Raw genomic sequence first — 22,127 nt, forward strand, 5'->3', positions numbered from 1 at the left:
TATTTTCCTCTAAATCCCAGAGCGCTTTCTTTGCCCTGCAACCCCTTTCTCCCGCTCCTTGGAGTCCTCCCCACAGTGTCTTTGTCCTTCCTTCTCCTCCCTGTAGATCTTAAGTAACCAAGAGGAGTGGTTCAAGGCGGAGCTTAGGAGCCAAGAAGGATACGTGCCCAAGAATTTTATAGACATCAAGTTTCCTGAGTAAGTATTTCCAGCCTGCTGAGATGGGCCTGCCCCACACACTCCCCTTTACTGCAGCAGCCACTAGAATTATCCCGGCACAGCCCGGACGCTGTCAAAAATGGTTGCCTCTGGAGAGGGAACCACCCAGCTGAAGGCCAGGGGTGGGAGGGAGATTCGCATTGCACAGCATTCTCGTTTGAATTTTATACCATGGGCAAGAGTCACCTATTTTGGGCTTCCCTGGTGGTGCAGTGGTTGAGAGTCCGCCTGCCGATGCAGGGGACACGGGTTCGGGAGGATCCCACATGCCGCGGAGCGGCTGGGCCCGTGAGCCATGGCCGCTGAGCCTGTGCGCCAGGAGCCTGTGTTCCGCAATGGGAGAGGCCACAACAGTGAGAGGCCCGCGTACCGCAAAAAAAAAAAAAAAGAATCACCTATTTTAAGTTTATAAACTAACATCATGTATAATTGCAACCATGGGGTTTCCAAGAATTCCGGGGGTGCGTGGGGTGCGCTCTCGGCCACTCCACCTCAACAGCTGCTCCTTCAGCCTTCTTCTCTTTTATCTCCCAACCCACCCTCCATCCCAGCCAGGAGGACGAAGCTCTCGGCCTTCCTGAAACCATGTTCGCACCAGTGAGAGAGGTCAGGGAAATTCCCTCCATAAAGAGGAAACGAAAAATTGAGATTGGGTCACGTGCACCTCAAGAATTGACCACAGGGGTGAGATAGAAATCTAACGTTGTGTGAGGGTCAGGGTCTAGCCGAAGAACAAAGTGACCACTGAACCAATAGAATGACCACTGACCTCAGCCAGGGGGCCCCTGAGGCTGCCCTGTCATCTTCTAAGTGAGCACGGCACACCTGCAGCCCCTCTTACACCGCGCTCTCGGCGGATGGCCTGGCTTCCAGGACAGCGGAGGCCCCCAGAAAAGCCCCTTGACCCCACCCGCCCTGACTCGCTGCATCCACCCACATCCTGCAACTGCGCAGACACTGCCTTTCCTGCAGTTGTTTGGAAAGAACCATCTGCGCTTCGAGCAGACGTTCTCCCCTCTCTCGCGCATCGACTTGCCTCACTCTCTGCCGGATCCTTCCCGGCAGCAAACAAAGATGTCGCAGTTTCTCCCATCTTACCAAAAACCAAAAAGCGAAACCAAACAGCAAAACCCTTGATTCCAAACCCCCTTCCAGCTACGACTCCACTTCTTCAAAAGAATCATTATATTTGCCGTCCTAAAGTCCTCTCCTGCCATTCTCTCCAGAACCCACACAATTTCAAGGTCACCGTGAACTGCTGGTCCCAGTGGCCGAAAGTAGGCCATCACGTCAGCATGATTCGATGTGGGGAATCTCTCCCTCTTCCTTTGGCTTCCAGAACATCCTTCTTCCTGGTTCTCTTCCCGCCTCCCTGGCTGCTCCTTCCCCGACTCCTTTGCCAGTTTCTCCTCGCCTCCCCCGTCTCCTTTACAGTTAGAATGTCGCCCTCCCAGTGAGACCCCCCCCATCACCATATTTTGAATGACTCCCCCACCCCATCTCTCCTCTGTTTTCATTTCCTCCACAGCACTTACATCAGCTGACACACTTAATATTCTTATTACTTTGTTGTTTATGGTGTGCCCACCATAAACCCTAGCCCACCGCACTAGAATATAAGAAGTTCCATGAGGGTCCTTGTCTGTGCTGCTCACCACTGTATCCGCTATATCCCCAGAAGGAGGCTCAGCACAGAGTAGATGTTTAATAAAAGCTGTTAGCTACGAATGAATAGCTTTTGGAACGATGTGTAATAGGAAAACCTGGCACTCGTTTCATATGCAGGGTGTGGACATTTTTGCAAGTCTTGAGGGAAGTCACTTATCAAATTCCAGATGAAGGACAAGTGTGTATTTTCTGAACAGTCCCCTCACTGTTTGCCGCCTCTTCCGAGATATCTCCTCTGAGGATGGCTGCTGTGGAGGGGGTCCCATTCTCTTCCCTTCCCCATTACATTTCCTGTGGTGGCCACTCATCAGCATGGTAGGTTTGCATGGCTAACACTCTGGCAGGATCTCCAGGCAGATCTCCAGGCTCCCCTCAGAGCCCGACCAACCTTCCCCTGCAAGTCCCAGGTCTGGAGGAAGGACATTCTTCCGCCACCCATGTCTGTTCAGTTCCTACATTCCAAAGAGCACAGGGAACTGCTCACAAAGGAATCCAAAGCTGTGGCCCGTTGGACCTTCATCTTAAAGGGACACACATACTGGCTTTCCAGGGGTGGCGATTAGAGCAGGCACCTTGCAGCAAAAGGACACCACCCTACCTTTGGATGCTGAGGGATTGCAAACACTTGTTCCACTTCTCTGTGGTTGAGAGAGGTTTCTGGCCTCCTGCCCCGTGGCTGTAGCCACTGTTTGACTTGCCCCTGTGCAAGAGTTTGGCCTTTTTCATATACGCTGTAACCCCTGCAGCAATGCTTCCAAAGGCTGCCAGCCTGAAAGAGCAGTTTCTCCTTGGTTTCTTCTTTTCCAGGGTAAAGATTATTTTCCAGCCTGGTTTTTGGGGAGGGCCCGGGAGCTGGCTGTGTAGATGCCTCTCTCTGGCTGCTACCAGCCTTGCTTATTTCCAAGCGTGTGTGCGGGCCTCCCTGGGTGCCCTGCAGCCTCTGCCAGGCAGGGAGCACAGCCGCTCCCGCCCCACGCCACCCAGGGGCCCTGGGCTGTGACCCTCTTTCCCGGCCACCAAGGTCTCAGCCCGGAGCTGGCACCCAAGGCCCTGCCCATTGCCTCCAGTGCCCCAAGGGGTCCCTGTCCCTGCAGTTCTTTTCTAGAGACATCCCTGTCACAGCTGCCTGCAGGAAGCCACTCCCCACAGTGAGTGACTCCCACGCTGTCCCGTTTGGTGCAGTGGCACATTTCCATGATTCAGGATTTCCAAGCAGGAGAGAGACTTCTCCTGGGGGAACGGGACAGGAGGTGCCTCAAGGGGAGCACTCACTTGCCTCGCCTGTAAACTGCTGGAGCGTTTGTTTAGTTTCAAAAGCACCTGGCCCCTCTTTGGTCTCTGTCTGCTCTCTGCTGAGCAGTCCCCAGCCTCTCTCCCTTTGGGTCATCTCTCCCCTACTTCCTTCCCTCCCTACCCTCACCCCTACCGTCACTCTGGAGTCTCACCAAGATCCTCTGCTTTTATCTCACCTGATAGATGGTTTCACGAAGGCCTCTCACGACACCAGGCAGAGAGCTTGCTGATGGGCAAGGAGGTTGGTTGCTTCATCATCCGGGCCAGCCAGAGCTCCCCAGGGGACTTCTCCATATCTGTCAGGTACCGGCTGTCCCTGACTCCTCCCTGACCTACTAAAGCGTTAAACCAGCAAGGTGACCTCTTGAACATGACCTATTCCTCAGGAGCATGGCGGCCAAGGGGCCCAGGCATCTTATCAACTATGATGCTGTGCATTTTCTTTCCATAACACACGTACACAACTCCTTAGTTTGTGGCCCAAATTACATGTGCGTTCATCTGCCTCCCCCTCCAGCCCAGGTGCTTCTGGAGAGAGAGGATTTTTATCAACTTCGTCTCTGTGGCTTTCACAGCACCCTGTACCCAGTAGGTGCTGGGTGAGTATCTGTGGAAGGCGTGGGAATGGAGGAGGAGAAGAGAATTCTCAACTGTCCACATCCGCCTTGGGGTTGCGATCTTAACGTTTTCTTTTACTACTGATGCTTGTTTGAAGAAGGGTGGAGAAAAATCAAAACCCAAGTCACCGCCGTAGGACACATCTGTAGTTGTAAGTGGCTGCACGAAACGAAAGGCTACCTCCACGCGCCGTAATGCAGCAAAACTGACAGGAACAGAGCAGAGCCCAGGAGTCCTGGGCTGGGGGGACCGTGACAGCAAAGTCTCGTTAATGTGCAGCACCCCCGGGAGGAAGTGACTCCCTTTAACACGACACAGCCCCACACGCAGAAGCCCCAAGTCTGAACACACAGCATGTGGTCAGCGTGTTGGGGATCTCAAGTCACACATCAGACTTGATGACCACATGTGAAAGTGCAAGAATTATGGTGATAGCAGTACAGGGGTTGGCGCGACAACCTGTACGGGGAAACCTCACTGTCAAGTTACCTGACCAGAAGCGCTGTCTGGATTCCGCAATATAATCTGAAAGGCGTGCAGCTTTAAGTTCATAAATCCGATCTCGGGTAATAAACGGAGGCCACTTTACTATTTAGAAAGAAAGTGTCCTGTAAGGAATAAGTAGGAAGGACTTAAAAATAATGGGTCAACCATTTGTATGCATTTGTGCCCCCAACGTGCTCAATAGCTTGGTCTCCTAAGCATTGCCCTTGCAGGCTGACTTAAACTCTTCATTTCCCTTAACTAAAGCTTCCTTTTTCACATCTTGGGTGATGGTAAATTTTAGCTCAGGCCAATATTGATGTATCACAAATTCTAAACTTGTTAGGTCTTAATTAATGAGATTTTGCTCTATTAATAAATCTTGCAAGTCAACCCTATTTCTTAAGGGCCACAATTTGAGGCAAGACCAAGCAAATTGTTCGACTGAAAGGCGTTTCTTGGTGCCTTTGGTTTGCGTGACGTTGCTGAGTCTGGCTTTTTCAGTGAGGAATTAGGGTTTCTAGTTCCTTGATTAAATTGAATTCTACAAAAAATGATCAGCCTTGACGCCTGCTACAGTCTTCCCCTGCCGTTGAGGCCATGCAGCTTCTCGTGATGGTGATTATTACTGTAATCAGTATTACCTCTTCTGCAGAAATGTAGTATAATGTATTCCAAAGCAGAATCATTTTTATTTATTTATACGTCTGCTTTCTGTCATGGGCACAGATAATTAAGAGCTAATTGTAGTTCTATCACTTAGCAGTTGTTAGGGGTCTGAAATACTAGACTTTAGAGTCTGGAGTCCTGAATTACACCCTTTCTCTGCCCCTCTCGGAACTCGAGACAGTGGTCCAGCCACTCTCTCTCGAGCACCCAGAGGACCCACTACAGCCCTGACATCCATCCTCTCAGCACATGGGAGTGAAAGGGTTAATGTTTCTCATTCTGAGTTCTTTGACTAAGAGGTGGTGGATGAATAATTGTTTCACAAGCATATTTCCTCCTCCTCACCCCGATGTGGGGAGTGATGGCTGTGAGTTGAGCCATGTGGTGTTGTTGCCCTGAAGAAAGCATATGTGAGTGACCACAGCCAAAAGGGGAAGAGCAAGCGATGATTGCCAAAGTGTTGGCTACGACCCCCAAGGTGGTTAAGCAGAGGTCACTGCATGGGTTCACCTGGCTGTGAGCAGAGACCCACACAAAAGATGAGAAGAAAGATCAGAATTCCTGTCTCCTGGCTTCCCTGGTGGCACAGTGGTTAAGAATCTGCCTGCCAGTGCAGGGGACACAGGTCGAGCCCTGGTCCGGGAAGATCCCACATGCCGCGGAGCAACTAAGCCCGTGCAACACAACTACTGAGCCTGTGCTCTAGAGCCCGTGAGCCACAACTACTGAGGCCTGCAGGCTTAGAACCTGTGCTCTGCAACAAGAGAAGCCACGGCAATGAGAAGCCCACACACCGCAACGAAGAGTAGCCCCCACTTGCTGCAACTAGAGAGAGTCTGCACTCAGCAACAAAAACCCAATGCAGCCAAAAATAAATAAATTAATTAATTAAATAAGTAAATTTTTTAAAAAAGAATTCCTGTCCCCTCTGAAAACGGACCACGAAATCCATCCCTAAGAACGAGGTATCTTTACTCTTCAACATGCTTTAAGTTTGTGACCTTTCTTCTGCCGTCAGGCAACTGGTATCATTAATGCCAGTTTATTTTTAGACATAAATATGTATCCATTTGACAAAAAAAAACACTTGACATCCCAACAAGGATGACTTGGTGATGGAAAAAGGCTGGAGCTATTAGTAAAGGCCCAGTCCCCTCTTTCCAATGAATAAAATCCAATTTCTCCATCCCTGGTACAAGCATGCTCCACCACTTGTGAGTCCAGCTGGTGTCAAAGGTGCGGATCTAAAAGAAGTTAGCATGAAAAAATGACAGTAATAAAAAACACGTGTGCATGGTGTGACAGGCCCAGCTCATTAGACTGGAATCAGAGACCCCGGGTCCTTGTCTCAGCTCTGCCACTCACTCACAGTGACCTTGACAAGGCCCCTCCACCTCTTTGAGGCTCAGCACATTTTTTCCCAAAAGCTCAAAATACTTTGTAACCTTATTTATGCAAAACAAGACCAAGAGATACCCATTATGTAGAGAACAAAGCGTGGCAGATTTCTCAGGGTAGTTTATGGGCTTAAAGGAGCTGGTTCAAACTATTTTCTGTTAACAGACAGGTAATGAGGGCTTGAAAAACTCCTCTCCTCTGAATCTTGGCAGAGTCCTTAGCCTGGTAAGTTCTTAGGTGTTGCCATGTTTCAAATAAACATTGTAAAAAAAAAGTCCTTGATCTTGTAGTCTTTAAAGCACTGGGAACATTTTTTTCTTATAAAAGGTCAGTTCCAGTGTCAGAAGAAAGATTACCTTCTCCTCATGTTAAAAAAAAAAAAAAAAAAAAAATCCCCTCTAGCTCAGCCTGTGTCCGGAGCCGTCCCTCCCACAGATCTCCCCCCGGAGTTTGCCTGGGCCAGCCCACCTGCCCAGGAATGGGCCAGCCACCCATACCTCTGCTCCCTGCCCAAACAGAACCCCAGCATCCCTGGATACAGTCAGCCCTGGAGGCAAGGACATGGTCACCATGTAATAGACAATTTGGATTTGCCTTGATCCCTAGGCATGAGGGTGATGTTCAGCACTTCAAAGTCATGAAAGACAACAAGGGTAATTACTTCCTGTGGACAGAGAAGTTTCCATCCCTCAACAAGCTGGTGGACTACTACAGGACGACTTCCATCTCCAAACAGAAGCAGATCTTTCTGAGGGATAGGACCCGGGAGGAACAGGTATGCTGCAGGTCCCCATTGGCCCCAGTCCAGAGATTCTGGGCAGCTCGGGTCCTACACGAACCACCAAGACCATGCATCTGATGGGGAGGTCCCTGTGTATTCTGAAAGGCAGAGATCTCAGTTTAAATCCTAGCTTAGCACTTCCTAGGTATGTGACTTTGGAAAGTTCTCTAATCCTCAGTTTCCTCATCCATTAAAATTGAGATAATAGTGACAGCTACCTCATAGGATGGTGTGAAGGTTAGAGAAGATCATGTAGCCCCACTCCTTGCATCATTCCTAATCACGCCACAGGCACTCGGTACACGTGGGCTCTTATTACGTTCTTATTTTGTTATTCACAGATGTTACTATGTCACAGTTTTCAGCCTAGCTCAGGAGCCGCCCAAGGATGAAGGTGTGGGGAGGATGGGGGGGCACTATACATGGGGATATTAGAGCCTAGAGTCCAGGACTAATGCAGCAGGTAGAGCTTTGTGGCCGAATTTGGGGATGGGGGAGGGTAGAAGCAGGGGGCACTGGAGGAGAAAACTGGAGGTGGGATTCTTGCTCTTGGAACAGTTTGGGATATGAAGTATTGTTTTAAAGAAGATGCATCCGACAGACCTGGCTTTCTTTAAAACCTGATTTCATTGCAAGAGAAGAAAACTTTCTGAGTATCGGTTTTTCTCATCCATAGAATGGAGAGACTATAATGCCTCCCTCATTGGGCTGTTGCGAGGATAAATGAGACATCATTACAGGCCTTGCCACAGGGTCTGGTCCATAGTCGGCACTAAGGAAATGTTAACTAGCCTCCATAAGTAAATTCACACACACACAATCTATGCAACATGTTTCAAAGGAAATAACATGGTTATAGGAGATGGGTATTACAGAAACAAGCATTGACTAAAAGAGCTGAAATCCCAGCGACAGGTTATTTGAAAAGACATTGAGACTTTCAAAGCAACATGTGCTTCAGGGAAGTAAAGAAAACCATCCCTTGCAAGTAATGGGTTGATTTTAAGCCTGAGAAGTTACAATCAAAGGAGGAAAGAGTGTTCCCAAATGCAGAGAGAAATTTAGAAAGATAAGCAAAGGTTAAACCCCCACCTTGTAAATTCTTTTAACCAGGAAATGGACAGAGGTATTCATTTATTAGGATGTGCACACACAGGTGAAAGAGGAAATATAAAAATGCATTAAACTGGATTTAATGAGCTCATTTTGCAAAGTGCTTAGCGCAGTGCCTGGCATATACTAAGCCAAGGGCCCTGTGTAATTGTTTGTTAGATAAAAATAACAAGGAATTGTCTCTGAGTCACGAGGTTGTGGTAGCATTCAGGAGAAAGATCTTGTTTCTTCCCAACGTGCCCAGCAGCAGGCCTGGTTTCCATGGTGCTGCAAGAGCGTTGCTGTTTGGGTCTCCATCATCAGGCTATAAATGACAGTTCAAAATCATGCAAAGTCAATAGCAGAGCTTATCTGGAGGGTAGGATGTCCAGCAGTGTGGCAACATGCGATAAGGAGGGGTGGCGCTGTGTCGGTAAAATGGGACATTTAAGCACGATTACACAGAGAAAAACAAGCCCACCAGGACGGGGCTAGTTGGGTACCACGTGGAAAGTCTGTGAACCGGAGACCCAAACTCCCCAAACTGGGAGAATCTGAGAATGCAGCGGCCGCTTTGAAAACGTAATGGTCTGAACCATTGATTCTCCTTAAGCTGCCCTCACCCCCTCAGCTGTTTCTTGGAGGTGGCATGAGCTAAGTCTGGGAACAGCTGCCAGAAGAGTGGGGTAGGACCAGGAGATGCGTGAGGAGGATGGATCCGCATCACCTCTGTTCTCTCCCAGGGTCAGCGGGGCAACAGCCTGGACCGGAGGTCCCAGGGAGGCCCACCCCTGAGTGGGACTGCGGGAGAAGAAATCCGGCCTTCGATGAACCGGAAGCTGTCGGATCACCCCCCGCCCCCTCCCTCGCAGTATCCCCCCGCACCACTGCCACCACAGCAGCGGTACCTGCAGCAGCAGCAGCCTTTTCATCAGGTATCTGGAAAGAATGCAGTGGGGCACAGTGAGCTGGGGAGAAGGATCTGCTCTCCCCCCCAGGCTTCAGTCACTTTGTCCCCACTGCCACTCAGTGTATGAAAACTCCCCACGGTGCTGGAAACAACCAAAGCAAATAAATGCTGGGGACCTGTTTTGGGTCCAGGACTGTCGGCTGGGGAGGAACGTCCCAGTGCAGGCCAGGCCCCATCAGCTCTCACTGGGCCCATACAGAAGATCCTGGGCCCCCAGGTGGCAGAAATATGGAAACCGCTCTTGGTGAAGAAGTCTCTGTGAATTAAATGGCTCCCTGCTTGAAAACACACACACACTCTCTCTCTCACCCTGAGGACACAGTGAACAATTGTTTCATTTTCCTATCGGCACAATTCCAAATCTTTTCGTGCCCTTTAACCCATCTGGCTGTCAAGATCTACAAGAAAAACTGATTAACACCAGAAATGGATCCTTGCTTATTTATTTATCTATCCCCCGCCTTGTTCCAGATGGGATTTTACGTGGCTTGCCCAGAGTGACAACACAGCCAGATAGCATCATCCCTGAATTCCGCAGCAGGGCATACAAAGTCCTCTGTGAGCTGCCCCTATCTGTCTCCCCAGCACCATCCCCTGCTACCGCGCCACGTGAACATACCTCTGGCAACGCTGCACTACCTTTAGTTACCAGAATTTTTCACTGCGTTTTCTCTCATGCCTTTGAGGCTTTTTATATGCTGTCCCCCCTGCCTGAAATGCCCTCTCTTAGTCAGTTCTACTCCTCTTTAAGCTGGAGTTCAAGCATCATCTGCTCCCTGATCACCCAGGCCAAGTTATTCAGTCTTCTCTATGCTCACTCATCACTTAAATGTGTGTGGTTCCCCCTCTAAACCGATGTTCCATGAAGACAGGGGCCTCCTCTTTCCAGCTACGTATCCTCATGCTTAAGACAGTACTAGACCCATGGTAGGTGCCAGATAAATATTCCTTGGTTGAATGAATGAAAGCTGGCATCATCTTCACAATGTAAGGTCTGCACTGGCTGTGCCCATGTCATCAGAGCAAGGTGCTGGGGGAGCCTGTGAGGGATGCTTCCGGCGATGTGGTCACGGCTGTTCTGTCACATCTGTTTCTAGGAACGCCGTGGAGGCAGCCTGGACATAAACGACGGGCACTGTGGCATGGGCAACAGCAGCGAAATGAATGCCGCCCTCATGCAACGGAGACACACAGACCCCGTGCAACTCCAAGCAGCCGGGGTATGTGAACTTCCCTCTCTGGGCTCAGCGGAGGAGGCCAAGGGGCCAAGTAGAGAAACGGTTGGTCCTCCGCGAGAGACCGGGAGAGACCAGTCTCTCTCCACGAGAGACTGTGTGTCAAACTGCACACAGAGGTGGTGGGAACCCAGCGAGTGACGGTGGGGCAGGAGTTCCCCGTAGAGCTGATCCCAGCTGGCGCCATCCAGCCTGCTGTTCTCAGTTTGGCTGTCGGGCCTTGCCCGACCCTCACATTTCCTGACTGCAATTCTAGCAGAGGGAGATCCGTTGCGCTGGCATCGAGGGCTGTGAGTCTGGGCACACTGCATTCTGTTTGTCACTCGAAGAAAATAAAAAGAACACCTATTCATGTAGAGAGAGTAGTTCTCAAGGATCCTCTTGGAGCCTTGGAGAGTGACATCTCAGTTGCTCAGAGCTGTGCATCCGGGTCTGCTTTCAGTTGCAGTGGGGTTTGAAATGTCTCTGGAGAGCCATCCGTCAGCCTTCAGGGCAGGCAGCTCACAGAGAGCTTTGTCTTGGTACCAGGGCCCGCAGATCCTCCTCCGTGTGCCCGTGGCTCAGAAGGCAGCTCTGCCGCCCCAGCTCAGCAGGGCCTCTCTGTGCTTTCCCCCAGCAGCGAGTGCGGTGGGCCCGGGCGCTGTACGACTTCGAGGCTCTCGAAGATGATGAGCTGGGATTCCACTGCGGAGAGGTGGTTGAGGTCCTGGACAGCTCCAACCCATCCTGGTGGACTGGCCGCCTGCACAACAAGCTGGGCCTCTTCCCTGCCAACTACGTGGCACCCATGACCCGGTGAGGCCCTTCTGGAGGGCTCGGAAGCTTTGGTCTGAAGCTGCCTGCAAGTGATGGAACAAGGAAGAAACTCTGGAAGTACACACACATATATATACGCGTGTATATGTACATATGCACACACGTATATATGCCTACGTATCTACACACTTATAATAGTAATTTATTGGCAAGTTCGTTGGTTACTTAGTTGATATGAAAGGAGCTCAGGTGGAGAATTCTATTCATACTTATCTTTCTGCTCCCCTCAGCGGGTGTGCAGAAGGCAGGGGGGGCGCTGGGAAGTGGGAGGCAGGGAAATGACACCTACATGCCTCCTGCCCTTAGGCCGGCACAGCTTCCTCCTCGTCTTGGGAATTCTGACTGAGAGGACCTAAGCGGGATCCACACCTGGTGCTGGACGCAGAAAAGCAGGGTGGGGTTGGACTTGGCGGGGCATGTCCTCCTTTACCTGCATGTCTGGCTCCCCGCCCCCTCCGAGGGTGTGCGGGGCTGCTGCCCCCCTCTCCCCACGGGGTGGGCACTGCTGGGTGGTGGACGAAGGCGCCGCTCTGAGCTGGGAGCGGGAGGGGATGGGAGGGGAGGGCTGGAGCAGGGGGCGTCCCGGGGCCTGGGCAAGACTAGTCCCCTGGCAGATGCTCACCTGAGACCTTCCTCTCCCTCAAGCGAACGTTCCCCAACGAATTCTCTTCCGTGTGGCTGCGGTGGAGAAATGGAGGCCCTGTGAGAACCGAGGAGGGGTTTTTCACAAATCCCCCACTGGCTTACTTGGGTGTAACATCTGTTTCCCCAGCAACCAAGAACGCAGCATCCTAGACTCTGTAAAGCGCCCGGAGAAGCCCCGGCTGAGAATGGCAGATTTCAGAGCCACTGTTTTATGGTTACAGGGGTGTCTCTTCAGGGCTCTATTTGTTTTCCCTCTTGGTTTCCTGTGTTTTGAAGATGCTTTGCCCAGCAACACAGAGAGAAGCCCACTCCTCAAGAGCACTGTTTAGCGACTGGTCAATTGACTGATTGGCCATGACCCTGGGTGGCAGCTGGCTTGGAGAGAGCTTCCTGTTCCCTCCGACTGTTGGGCCACCGCTGGCGCCTCCCCGCCCCACAAGCTGCACCTGGGAAGGAACCCCACGGCCACTGTCTCTCCTTCACCTCAAAATAGACTCGTGTCTCCCAGGGCTCAGCCTGGGCGCGGGAAGCACAGATCAGCCTGGCTGGGGAGCAGGGACACTGGAGAAGGAAGCTCAGTGTCGTAGGGGAGCCAGAACAAACGTGTCCGCCCCGAGGGCGTATAGGAGGGGTGGTGGGCGGGTATACGGAGACCAGAAGGAAAGGGCTCAGGCGGAAGTGCTGGTGAAGGAGCTCCGGGGTGGGTGGGGACCTGTTGCTTCCTCTTCTTCCCAGCCCTTCCTTCTCTGAGGAGGGTCGGGGCAGCCATCAACCAAGGTGACGTAGGAAGAAAGGGTTTCTGACTCAGAAGTAACTGTCAGTGTAACGTAGGCTATGGCCTGTTGGCTCTGAAATCTGCCATTCTCTGATCCCCATGTCGCCTTTAGAGAAAAAGAGAAAAAGAAAAGACTCTGTGGTGGGTCTTGGGAGGGAAGAGAAAATAGCCTGAGAGGCAGGGGGAGTCCAGCGAGTGAGGAGGGGTCTCTGGAAGTGAAAGCGCAGGAGGTAGAAGGGAACGGAGACATTTCAAAAGATCCAGGAGCAGCGTGAGAGGCTGAAGGGAGGAAGAGGGACAGGAGGTGAAGTGGGACAGGTGAGGAAGACACTGGAGTGACAAGTTGGGGGCAGATGAGGCACGGGCAGGAGGGACAGAGGCTGGTGGGCAGGACGAACCTGGACAGAGGAGACACTGCAGGAACCAAGGCAAAAGAACAAAGGCCAAGGAGCCCGGATAAGCTGTTTCGGTGCTGGGTGATGTGAACAGGTTACAGTAAATAAAAGCCAAAGTAATGTTTGATTTTACAGTATCTACAAACCGTATGCTTTCAGAGGTCCACGAACTTGGTCCATTTGTCTGATTCTGTGGGAGGACCAGCCCCAGGGAAGACAGAGGGAAACGACTGGGTTCTGGCCTGGGTTTTGTGCCTTGAAACACTCCTCAAGAAAGCAGTAATAAAACAAGTGCCTTTGTTCTGCTGGGCTGGGTCTGGGTCTGTGTCACACGCCTCTCTGGAGGAGGGTGGGGGTCACTGGCCTGGAGAAGCTGACCACGCAGTGTGGGCAAAGCTCGCAGAGCCCCTGGATCTGGACTTTCTGTTCCACCAGAGCTTTTAATTGAGGTGCTCAAACAGCCTCGTCCCTGCTCATCTGGAGGCTCAATCCAGAAGGAACTGAGAGTCATCCTAACCACCCGCAGTGAACAAGGGCCCTCGGGGACCAGACTAAGAGGACAAGGACCGCGCTGTCCGCACTGTCGGGGCAGGGGAGGCTGACCCTCCTTGGCCTCTGGTGCTGCCCAGGGGAAGTTGCCCTCCACCCAAGGGGATTTCAGCACCAGGGGCGGGTCCCCCCAGGGCCTCTCACAACCACACAACCAGGAAACAACACATGGTCTCTGAATTCGGTTGAATGAATCATTCTGCGTGACTTGGGGGCCACGTGGAACTTCCAGAGAAAATCTGGTTCCTGTTGGACCATTTCGGTCTCCCTAACCGCTTGCTGAGGCTCGCAGCATTTCAACTATCTTGTACCTGCCACTGCCCACCCACTTTTAGATGGCCCTAGGGTGACCTGAGGCAGCGCTTTTCTCGAAATGAACCTGTCTGTGAATTGCCTGGGGAGTGTGTTCAAATGCGGAGTCTGGTTCAGTCCTGCAAGCCTGTCAAGCTCTGAGGCGTTGTCGCTGGGTCCACAGACCACACTTGAGTAGCAAGTGCAAAGAACTTGGCAGTGAGCTAACTGTCTACGAAACTCTAATTGAATCTCTCTTCTAGGGGTATTTAGGCGTTTTTCTCTGTTGCTAACAAGTAAGTCACTTTGGCCGTGGGATAGACAGGCATGATTCAGAGCTGTCATAACATCATTTGCGTCTGGCAGCCCAGACTTCTTATTTTAGCATCTTCATCTCCATCTCAAATCAAGAAACTTTAGGGCAAGAGGCATTCGGATGAAATACAGACAGGGATTTCCTAACAGTAATTATTGTAAACACGAGCAGAGGTTACAGAAGTGGTGAAAGCTTTCTCAGGAAACCCTTAAACTCCCATCAGCTGTGATCCTGCTTGGAGGCTATGGGGGGGGGGGGGGAATAGCCCTGTGACGTCATCAGATCTCGGGTAACGTAAAGCAAAACAGGCCACGTGTGGGACAGACTGGCGTGCTCAAAATATTTGCTGTTTGCTTTGTCTAAAGTTGGCCTGTCTATACCAAGGCAAGAACCTAAGAAAAGCCGGTCATCTCAATTCTTCTCTTAAATACTCCTTAGACTCCTCCATTTCTTTCTATAACCACAGCCATGCCACCATCATCTCTCCCTTAGCAGCTGAATTCCCCTCCACCCTTTTCTTCCTGCACGCCCTCTTGTCCCCAATCCATTCTCCACACATTCTCCAATGTGAATCTGAAGGCACCACTCCCCTGCCCACTGCACTTAGGTTTAAAATCCAAAGTCCTAATGTGGCCCTGTGAGGTGTGGCCCCTCCCTCCCTCCCCAGCCTCCTCTGCTTCCTCTCTCCTCCTTGCTTTCATGCCCCTGACCCACTGGCCTTCTTTCAGTCTCCAGATGACAAAGGATTTGTCCCCATACCTTTCACACCTGCTGTTCCCTCTACCTGGAATGCACATCCCTGCTATTCACCTGGTTCACTCCTATACATCTCCAGGTCTTGGTTTAAATATCACTTTCTCAGATTGTCCTTTCCTGACCTCTAATCTAAAATAATCCTTCCCAGGATTTCCCTGGTGGTCCAGTGGTTAGGACTCTGTGCTTTCACTGCCGAGGGCCTGGGTTCAATCCCTGGTCGGGGAACTAAGATTCCCCCAAACCACGTGCTGCAGCCAAAAAATAATAATACTAATCCTTCCCGTTAGACTATCTCGCGGTTCCCAGTACTCTTCCTGAATAGCACATCTACAGATGATGGTGCCAGACTGATTACTATGACTACTAGATGGTAAGCCCCCTGGCGACAGCATTGTCTCTGTTTTGTAAACCATTGTACACCCAGCATCTAGCACGACTCATGGCACACCCAGGTTTGATAAATATTTGTTTAATGAATGAACAAGTGAGAACTGCCTCATCTTACTTATCATTCATTCTGTAACCCAAATGTCCCAGGCCTTACAGACCCATAGGTACAAACAAGGTGATATTAACGTTGATGCCCAAGTTATAGCAGCTCTTAGCCATCTGCCCTCAAAATCTCCAGTTACTTCTGGAAGCCCAAGAGACAGAGGCTGGTGTCTCTCATGTGTTTAAGCACCAGTCTGCTTGTGTCTCCTTCTCTGGCCAGGTTCGATTGCCCAGGACACCCTCTGCTGACAGCGTCTCCCCTGATGCTGCAGATGCCCTGCGCATTGCATCTGTCTGCCGGTGAAACGGGCCAATCCTTCAGGAAACCGAATCTGCTCCACAGTCCTTGTGGCAAGCGGTGTGGGGGGAGAATAGCCTGTGCCCAACTCTGAGTAGCTCTTGTCCCTGGGCCCCAGAGAGGCACTGCTTGGGTCCAGGGTCCCTCACAGCTTGTTCCCTTCTCACCGGAGCCCTCTCTGCATCAGACGGGATAGGGATGCCACCTGCCCCGTCATCTCTCTTTTCTGTCTCTCTCCCTATTGCCCCTTTTTCTTTCAGCTGAAAAGAATGCCCCTGTACCTCTTCAATTGTGCAATAGGGTCCCAGGGGATGTGCACCCAAGTTGTACAGTCTGGGCTTGGTTATAATTCATTCATTAAATCAACAAATACTTACAAAGCACGCCTAGGGGCCACACACAGTCAGCCATTGGGTCCTTTCCATCTGTCGGACGCTGCCCTGTCTCTGCACCTGTGCCACAGTCATTGTCTCATTTAAAACTTCCCTCTCTTCCCTCCCAGGTGATTGCCATGGTCTCAGAACTGGCCTCCCTGCCTCCTGGCTGGTCCCTTCAATCCAGACTGCCAAAGAGAGCTTATTAATATGCAAAGCTGATGACATCAGGCTTCTGTTAAAGCCTTCAGGGCCTCCCCATGGCTTTCAGGCTAGAGTTTAACCTCCTTAGCTTCACACTAAAGACATTTTGTGATCTGACTGCTGCCTGTTTGTTCAGCCGAAATTTCCATCTCTCCCCAGAATGAGTCACGTTGTCTCAGACCTCTGAGTCTTCCCACCCTGTTCCTTCTGCCTGGAGTGTCTTTCTCCCAGTTTTTGGTCTAGACCAGTGCTGTCCAATAGGACTTTCTGCAATGATGATGGAAAAGTCTCTGTTTGCTCTGTCCAACGTGGTGGCCTCTGGCCACACGTGCAGTGTGTCTAGTGCAGGTGAGTTACATAGCCAGAAGTGGCTCCCTTATTGGGCAGTATGGATGCAGGCAACTGCTAATCCCTTTACAGTACTTAGCTCAGGGCTCCAGTTCTGTGCCGGGAAGCCACGCCAAATTCATGGCTGATGCAGATGCCCCTCCTCTGTGTCCTGTAGCATCCTTGTTCTGTTTCTACGCCCATACTCAGAACTTCTCTGTAGTCAGTGATGCATCAACCTGCCTCCCCCACTGGACTGAACATTTCTGAGGGCAAGGGCAAACAGTTCACCCAGTGAATGGTTGGTACATGAATGCATAAGTGCACTGCTAAAGGTTTAACTAGCTCAGAGGAACAGCCCTGATTTGTTGTATTTGCCAATTCTGTAATGTAAGTATTCCTATTATGTGTCCAGAGAATAAGACAAGGCACAGAAAGAGAGAACATATTTGCAAAAGTCATATCTGATAGATCTGTTATTTAAGACTGTTATCCAAAATAAACAAAGAATTCTTAAACTCCAACAATAAGAAAATGAACAACCCAATTCAAAAATGGGCAAAAGACTTGAACAGACACCTCACTGAAGAAGATAATGAGATCACAAGCAAGCAAATGAACAGATGGTCAACATCATATATGATTAGGGAAATGCAAATTAAAACAATGAGATACCACTACACACCTCTTAGAACATCCAAGATCCTAAACACCGACAGCACCAAATACTGGCGAGGATGTGGAGCCGCAGGAACTCTCGCTCACTGCTGGTGTGAATGACATCACATGGTACGGCCACTTTGAAAGACAGCTTGGCAGTTCCTTAAAACCTCGTCTTAACACGTGATCCAGCAGTCATGCTCCTTGGCATTTACCCAAAGGGCTGAATACTTATGTCCACACAAAAACCTGCACGTGAATGTTTACAGCAACTTTACTCATAATTGCCAACCCTTGAAAGCAACCAAGATGTGCTTCAGTAAGTGAATGGATAAATAAACTGCGGGACACCCAGACAATGAGATATTATTCAGCGCTAAAAATAAATGAGCTATCAAGCCATGAAAAGACATGAAGGAGACTTAAATGCGTATTACTAAGTGAAAGAAACCACTCCGAAAAGGCTACATACTGTATGATTCCAACTATATGACATTCCAGAAAAGGCAAAACTATGGAGACAGTGAAAAGATCAAAGGTTACCAAGGGTGACTGGGGAGAAGAATAGGTGAAACGGGATTTTTAGAGCTTCGCAGTGAAACTGATCTCTGTGATTTTATAATGGTGGCCACATGTCATTATACGTTTGTCAAAACCCACAACAAGAGTGAACCCTGACATAAACTATGGACTTTGGGTGATAGTGATGTATCAATATAGGTTCATCAGCTGGGACAAATGGACCACTGTGGTGGGGGTCATTGAAAATGTGGGAGGCTATGCATGTGTGGGGGTGGGGAGGATAAGAAAAATCTCTATCTTCTGCTCTAAAATCTACTCTTTAAACTGCTCAGAAATCAAGTCTATTTTTAAAAAAAACCCCACCATGGCTGACTTCAAGCTACCAACATGACATCACTGAACTCAGAGTGGGGAAGAGATGTGCAGGACTGGCTCTCACAAATCCAATGCAGTGGTGGTAGGAGCCTGCTCCAGCACACCACTGCATGAATAAAGGAAAGAACGAATGAAATATAAGAGATGCCTTCAGGCTCTTTAAGAAGAAGCTTATTCAGACCTGCAAGAAGCTGGGCATGCAGCTGCAGGTCTGATTTCAGTTCTAAACCATCAGATAAAGGACTGAGGTGTCATGTCTTTTGACTTATTCAGGTAGAGAGACTTTTGTTTCCTTTGGGTCCTTTACCTTCAATACCAAGCCTTGTCCAGGCAACTACTGAGCGCCCAACTCAGATTAGAGGAAAGTGGGTGAGTCTGAGGCTAGGAAGCAAGGGTATCAGTTAGGAGGGTTCGCCTGCAAGAACATGGAATCCTGGGCTTCCCTGGTGGCGCAGTGGTTGAGAGTCCGCCTGCCGATGCAAGGGACACGGGTTCGTGCCCTGGTCCGGGAGGATCCCACTGCCGCGGAGCGGCTGGGCCCGTGAGCCGTGGCCGCTGAGCTTGTGCGTCCGGAGCCTGTGCTCCGCAACGGGAGGGGCCGCGACAGTGAGGGGCCCGCGTACCGCAAAAAAATAAAAAAGAACATGGAATCCTGACCGGAAGTATCCTAAACAGCCAGGGATTTGTGGTGTCCCACATAAGATGTCCAGAAGAAGGGCAGTTCCTGGCTTGCTGAATTCAATGGTCAACGATGCCATCCTCTGAGCATCAGTGGTGCCTCTCCTCAGCGGCCATCGCAGTTCCAGGCATAACACGCAGGCTGACAACGTCCAGTGAAGAAGAGGCACATTCCCTCCCAATTTTAGTTAGTGAGAAAAACCTCTCCCAGAAGCCCTTCAGCAGCCATTCCTTCAGATCCCAGCAGCAATGACTAGATCACGTGCCATACTTAAACCAACCGCTTCCAAGGGATGAGACCACCGTGACTGGCTTAGGCCTATTGGTGGGACCCTACAGGAGGCAGCACCTGGGAACCCAGGCAGGACTCTGCCCGTGTGGAAGAAGCAGGTAGGGGTAGGGTGGCAGTGGGCAGTGGCTGTCAAGACCCAATCTACAGGGAATATTAGAAGAAGATTCACCTATTTTATGACCAGGCCATTCCATAAGAATTCTTGAGATATTAAGGAACAAGAAGGCAGTGGAGGGAACACAGCTCCCCGGATTCCCTCTCAGGTTGAAATACCTACATGGACACAGCCCTCCTCTATGGATTCCCACGTGCAGATTAAGCCAACACGTCAATGGGGACAGGTTCCATGCTGTTCAAAGAAACCAGAACTGTGCATAGTAAGGCCCTGCGTCTGCTGTGGGGACAGAGGCCCCAGCCAGCCCAGGTCTGAGCCATACTCCCAGCAACTCTCTGGTCCTGATGTGAGACTCCCCCTTGCAGGTGCTTCCAGGTATGGCTCTAGCCAGGGTCATCTTGGCCACTGTCTGATGTGGGTGACCCCGTTTTGACAGGTCTGAATTCCCCAGAGTGAGCAGCGCATGGTGCCTCACTCCAGCTCTGACCTGGTTATGGGGAGTTGCTAGGTAACTGCTATGCGGCCTCTGCTGCCCACACCGAGGAGGCCTGTTTACCATGGCAAGTCCAGATGAGTTGGGGAGTGCAAAGGAAAGGGAGCCCTGGCCGGGGGTCTGCAGCCTGGACTCTGCCCTCACTCTCTCTGGACCACTGGACCTTGGGGAAGTCTATTCACCCCTCTGGGCCTCAATTTCCTTGTCAGTCAAATGAAGGAGAGGCTGGGTCTCTTTTCTCTCTAAACCGCTGACACATGCAGGCAGCATAAACTAAATAAACACTGATCATCAGATTCCTCTCAGGTAGGAATGACTCAACACGAATGCAGAAAAGGAATGGGTTGAGTTATTTGCATTTAAAATAAAATAGAGAAACTAGCAAACCTGTGTCTCCATTAGGACACATAAAAGTTACAGAGAATCTGGAACTTCTTTGGCGGTCCAGTGGTTAAGACTCCATGCTTCCACTGCAGGGGCCTCAGGTTGGATCCCTGGTCAGGGAACTAGGATCCCACATGCTGCACGGTGAGGCCAAAAATAATAATAATAATAAATTTTAAAATAAATAAAAGCAGAAGTTACAGAGAGGGCTTCCCTGGTGGCGCAGTGGTTAAGAATCCGCCTGCCAATGCAGGGAACACGGGTTCTAGCCCTGGTCCAGGAAGACCCCACATGCCACGAAGCAGTTAAGCCCACGCACCACAACTACTGAGCCCGCGCCCTAGAGCCTGTGAGCCACAAATACTGAGCCCACGTGCCACAACTACTGAAGCCCACGAGCCTAGAGCCCATGCTCCACAACAAGAGAAGCCATGATGATAAGAAGCCCGCGCACCGCAAAGAAATATAGCCCCAGCTCACTGCTACTAGAGAAAGCCCACACACAGCAACGAAGACCCAACACAGCCAAAAAATAGAAACAAATAAATTAATTAATTTAAAAAAAACTTACACTGTGTTAAAAAAAAAAAAAAAGAAGTTGCAGAGAATCTTCCTTCTGTTGGCAGAAATTTAGCTTCTGGAATCGATGTTTATAAGTCCATGGGGCTCCCCGGGTCCTTTTCCAAACCCAGACTTCCTAAAGAAGTCCCCTTAGGGTCCGCAGCTTGCTAAAGCGTGCTGTCCTATCTGGGCTCTACTGGCCCTTCTTCTCCCGTTGCAGCCACGCCACAGGCCCAGTCCTTCCCAGGTTGCTGGGGCCAGCCCTGACTCCTACAGTGTGGGCTCTGCACTAGCCTCTGGGGTCTGCTACTCGGTCCTGCCTTCATTCTGAGACCCGGTCCCACCCTCTTCCCTGGTCCCTGCAACAAGCTCCCCGCCCAGGCCCACATGCTGGGACCTCTGCAGGACCCAGGTCCTCACCACCCCTGCCCCTTGTTCATGCCAAGCCCCCTCCCAGAATCCAGACTCCTTCTACTGAAGTTTCCTAACCCCACCGCCATCCTGCCTGTCTGCCCACCTGAATTTCCAAATACTGCAGGCTGCTTCACCCCTCAGCATTCCCGTGACCTTGTGCCGGGGCCCCTGGTGTGCCACCTGCATGTCACCGCCACCACCACCACGCAATGCACCTGTCACAGGTGGCCCCTGGGACCCCATCCTACCCCAAGCAGCTGATGTGTTTTCCCCTTCCTCCTAGACCCTGCCTTCCTGGTCCAGTTCTAAGTCGGCCACGCCCGATCCTTCCCTACTGCCATACACACACGGCGTAAAGCATTGTGTCTGAATGTGCCCCAGGATGAGGGAGTCAGATCAGGGAGCATTCTCCACCCCTCGACAGAGTTTTCCCCCGGTTGGGGGCAGGAGGAGGCGTTAGTACCTTGTGTACAGGGAATGAGAACCACTGGGGTGGTCAGGGCAGGTGGCCTTTCAGCTGCCAGCTCTGCTCTGGGGCGCTCTAGACCCTCCCAGCCGGGCAGAGAAAACCCCATCCTTGAGTCATGCAACCCAGTCCCGCCTTCTTTCTAACACTCCTGTAGGCAATGTGGAAAAGCCGAGAAATCACAAGCTTTGAGTCAGGCAGACCTGGGCCCCAGTCCAGACTCTGCCCCTGACGAGTCCTGAGCCTGGACAACTCCCTTGACCTCTCTGAGCTATTCTAGAGAACTGGAGAGAGTAGCACGGAGCTGTCATGAGAAGTAAGCAGAATGATAGGAACTGCTTGGTGAGGGCCCAGCAAGCGGTGGGCAGCCCCCCACCCCTGCCATCTTGGCGGAGATGGGCTTCCTCACGCCTCCACCCCACCCCAGACATGTTGCTGCAAAGGCCTCCTCTGCTTTGAAATTACCTGCCCTGTATTCAGCCCCCTGGGGTGAGTCTCTCCTC

The 22,127-nt window shown here is 51.0% G+C and overlaps 1 protein-coding gene across 1 annotated transcript in view; it reads left to right on the forward strand.

Annotated features, from left to right (window-relative positions):
* GRAP2 (GRB2 related adaptor protein 2) overlaps window positions 1-11,398 on the forward strand; it is a 61,051-nt gene extending 49,653 nt beyond the window's left edge. Inside the window, exons 3-8 of the mRNA XM_060023968.1 lie at window positions 107-198; window positions 3,364-3,483; window positions 6,955-7,123; window positions 8,965-9,156; window positions 10,289-10,411; window positions 11,046-11,398. Coding sequence (XP_059879951.1) covers window positions 107-198; window positions 3,364-3,483; window positions 6,955-7,123; window positions 8,965-9,156; window positions 10,289-10,411; window positions 11,046-11,225 — 876 coding nt within the window. The 3' untranslated portion in view covers window positions 11,226-11,398. The remainder of the gene's footprint in view (window positions 1-106; window positions 199-3,363; window positions 3,484-6,954; window positions 7,124-8,964; window positions 9,157-10,288; window positions 10,412-11,045) is intronic.
* The last annotated feature ends 10,729 nt before the right edge of the window (window positions 11,399-22,127 follow it).

The sequence above is a fragment of the Delphinus delphis genome, chromosome 11, assembly GCF_949987515.2.
Source record: "Delphinus delphis chromosome 11, mDelDel1.2, whole genome shotgun sequence".
Taxonomy (NCBI): Eukaryota; Metazoa; Chordata; class Mammalia; order Artiodactyla; family Delphinidae; genus Delphinus; species Delphinus delphis.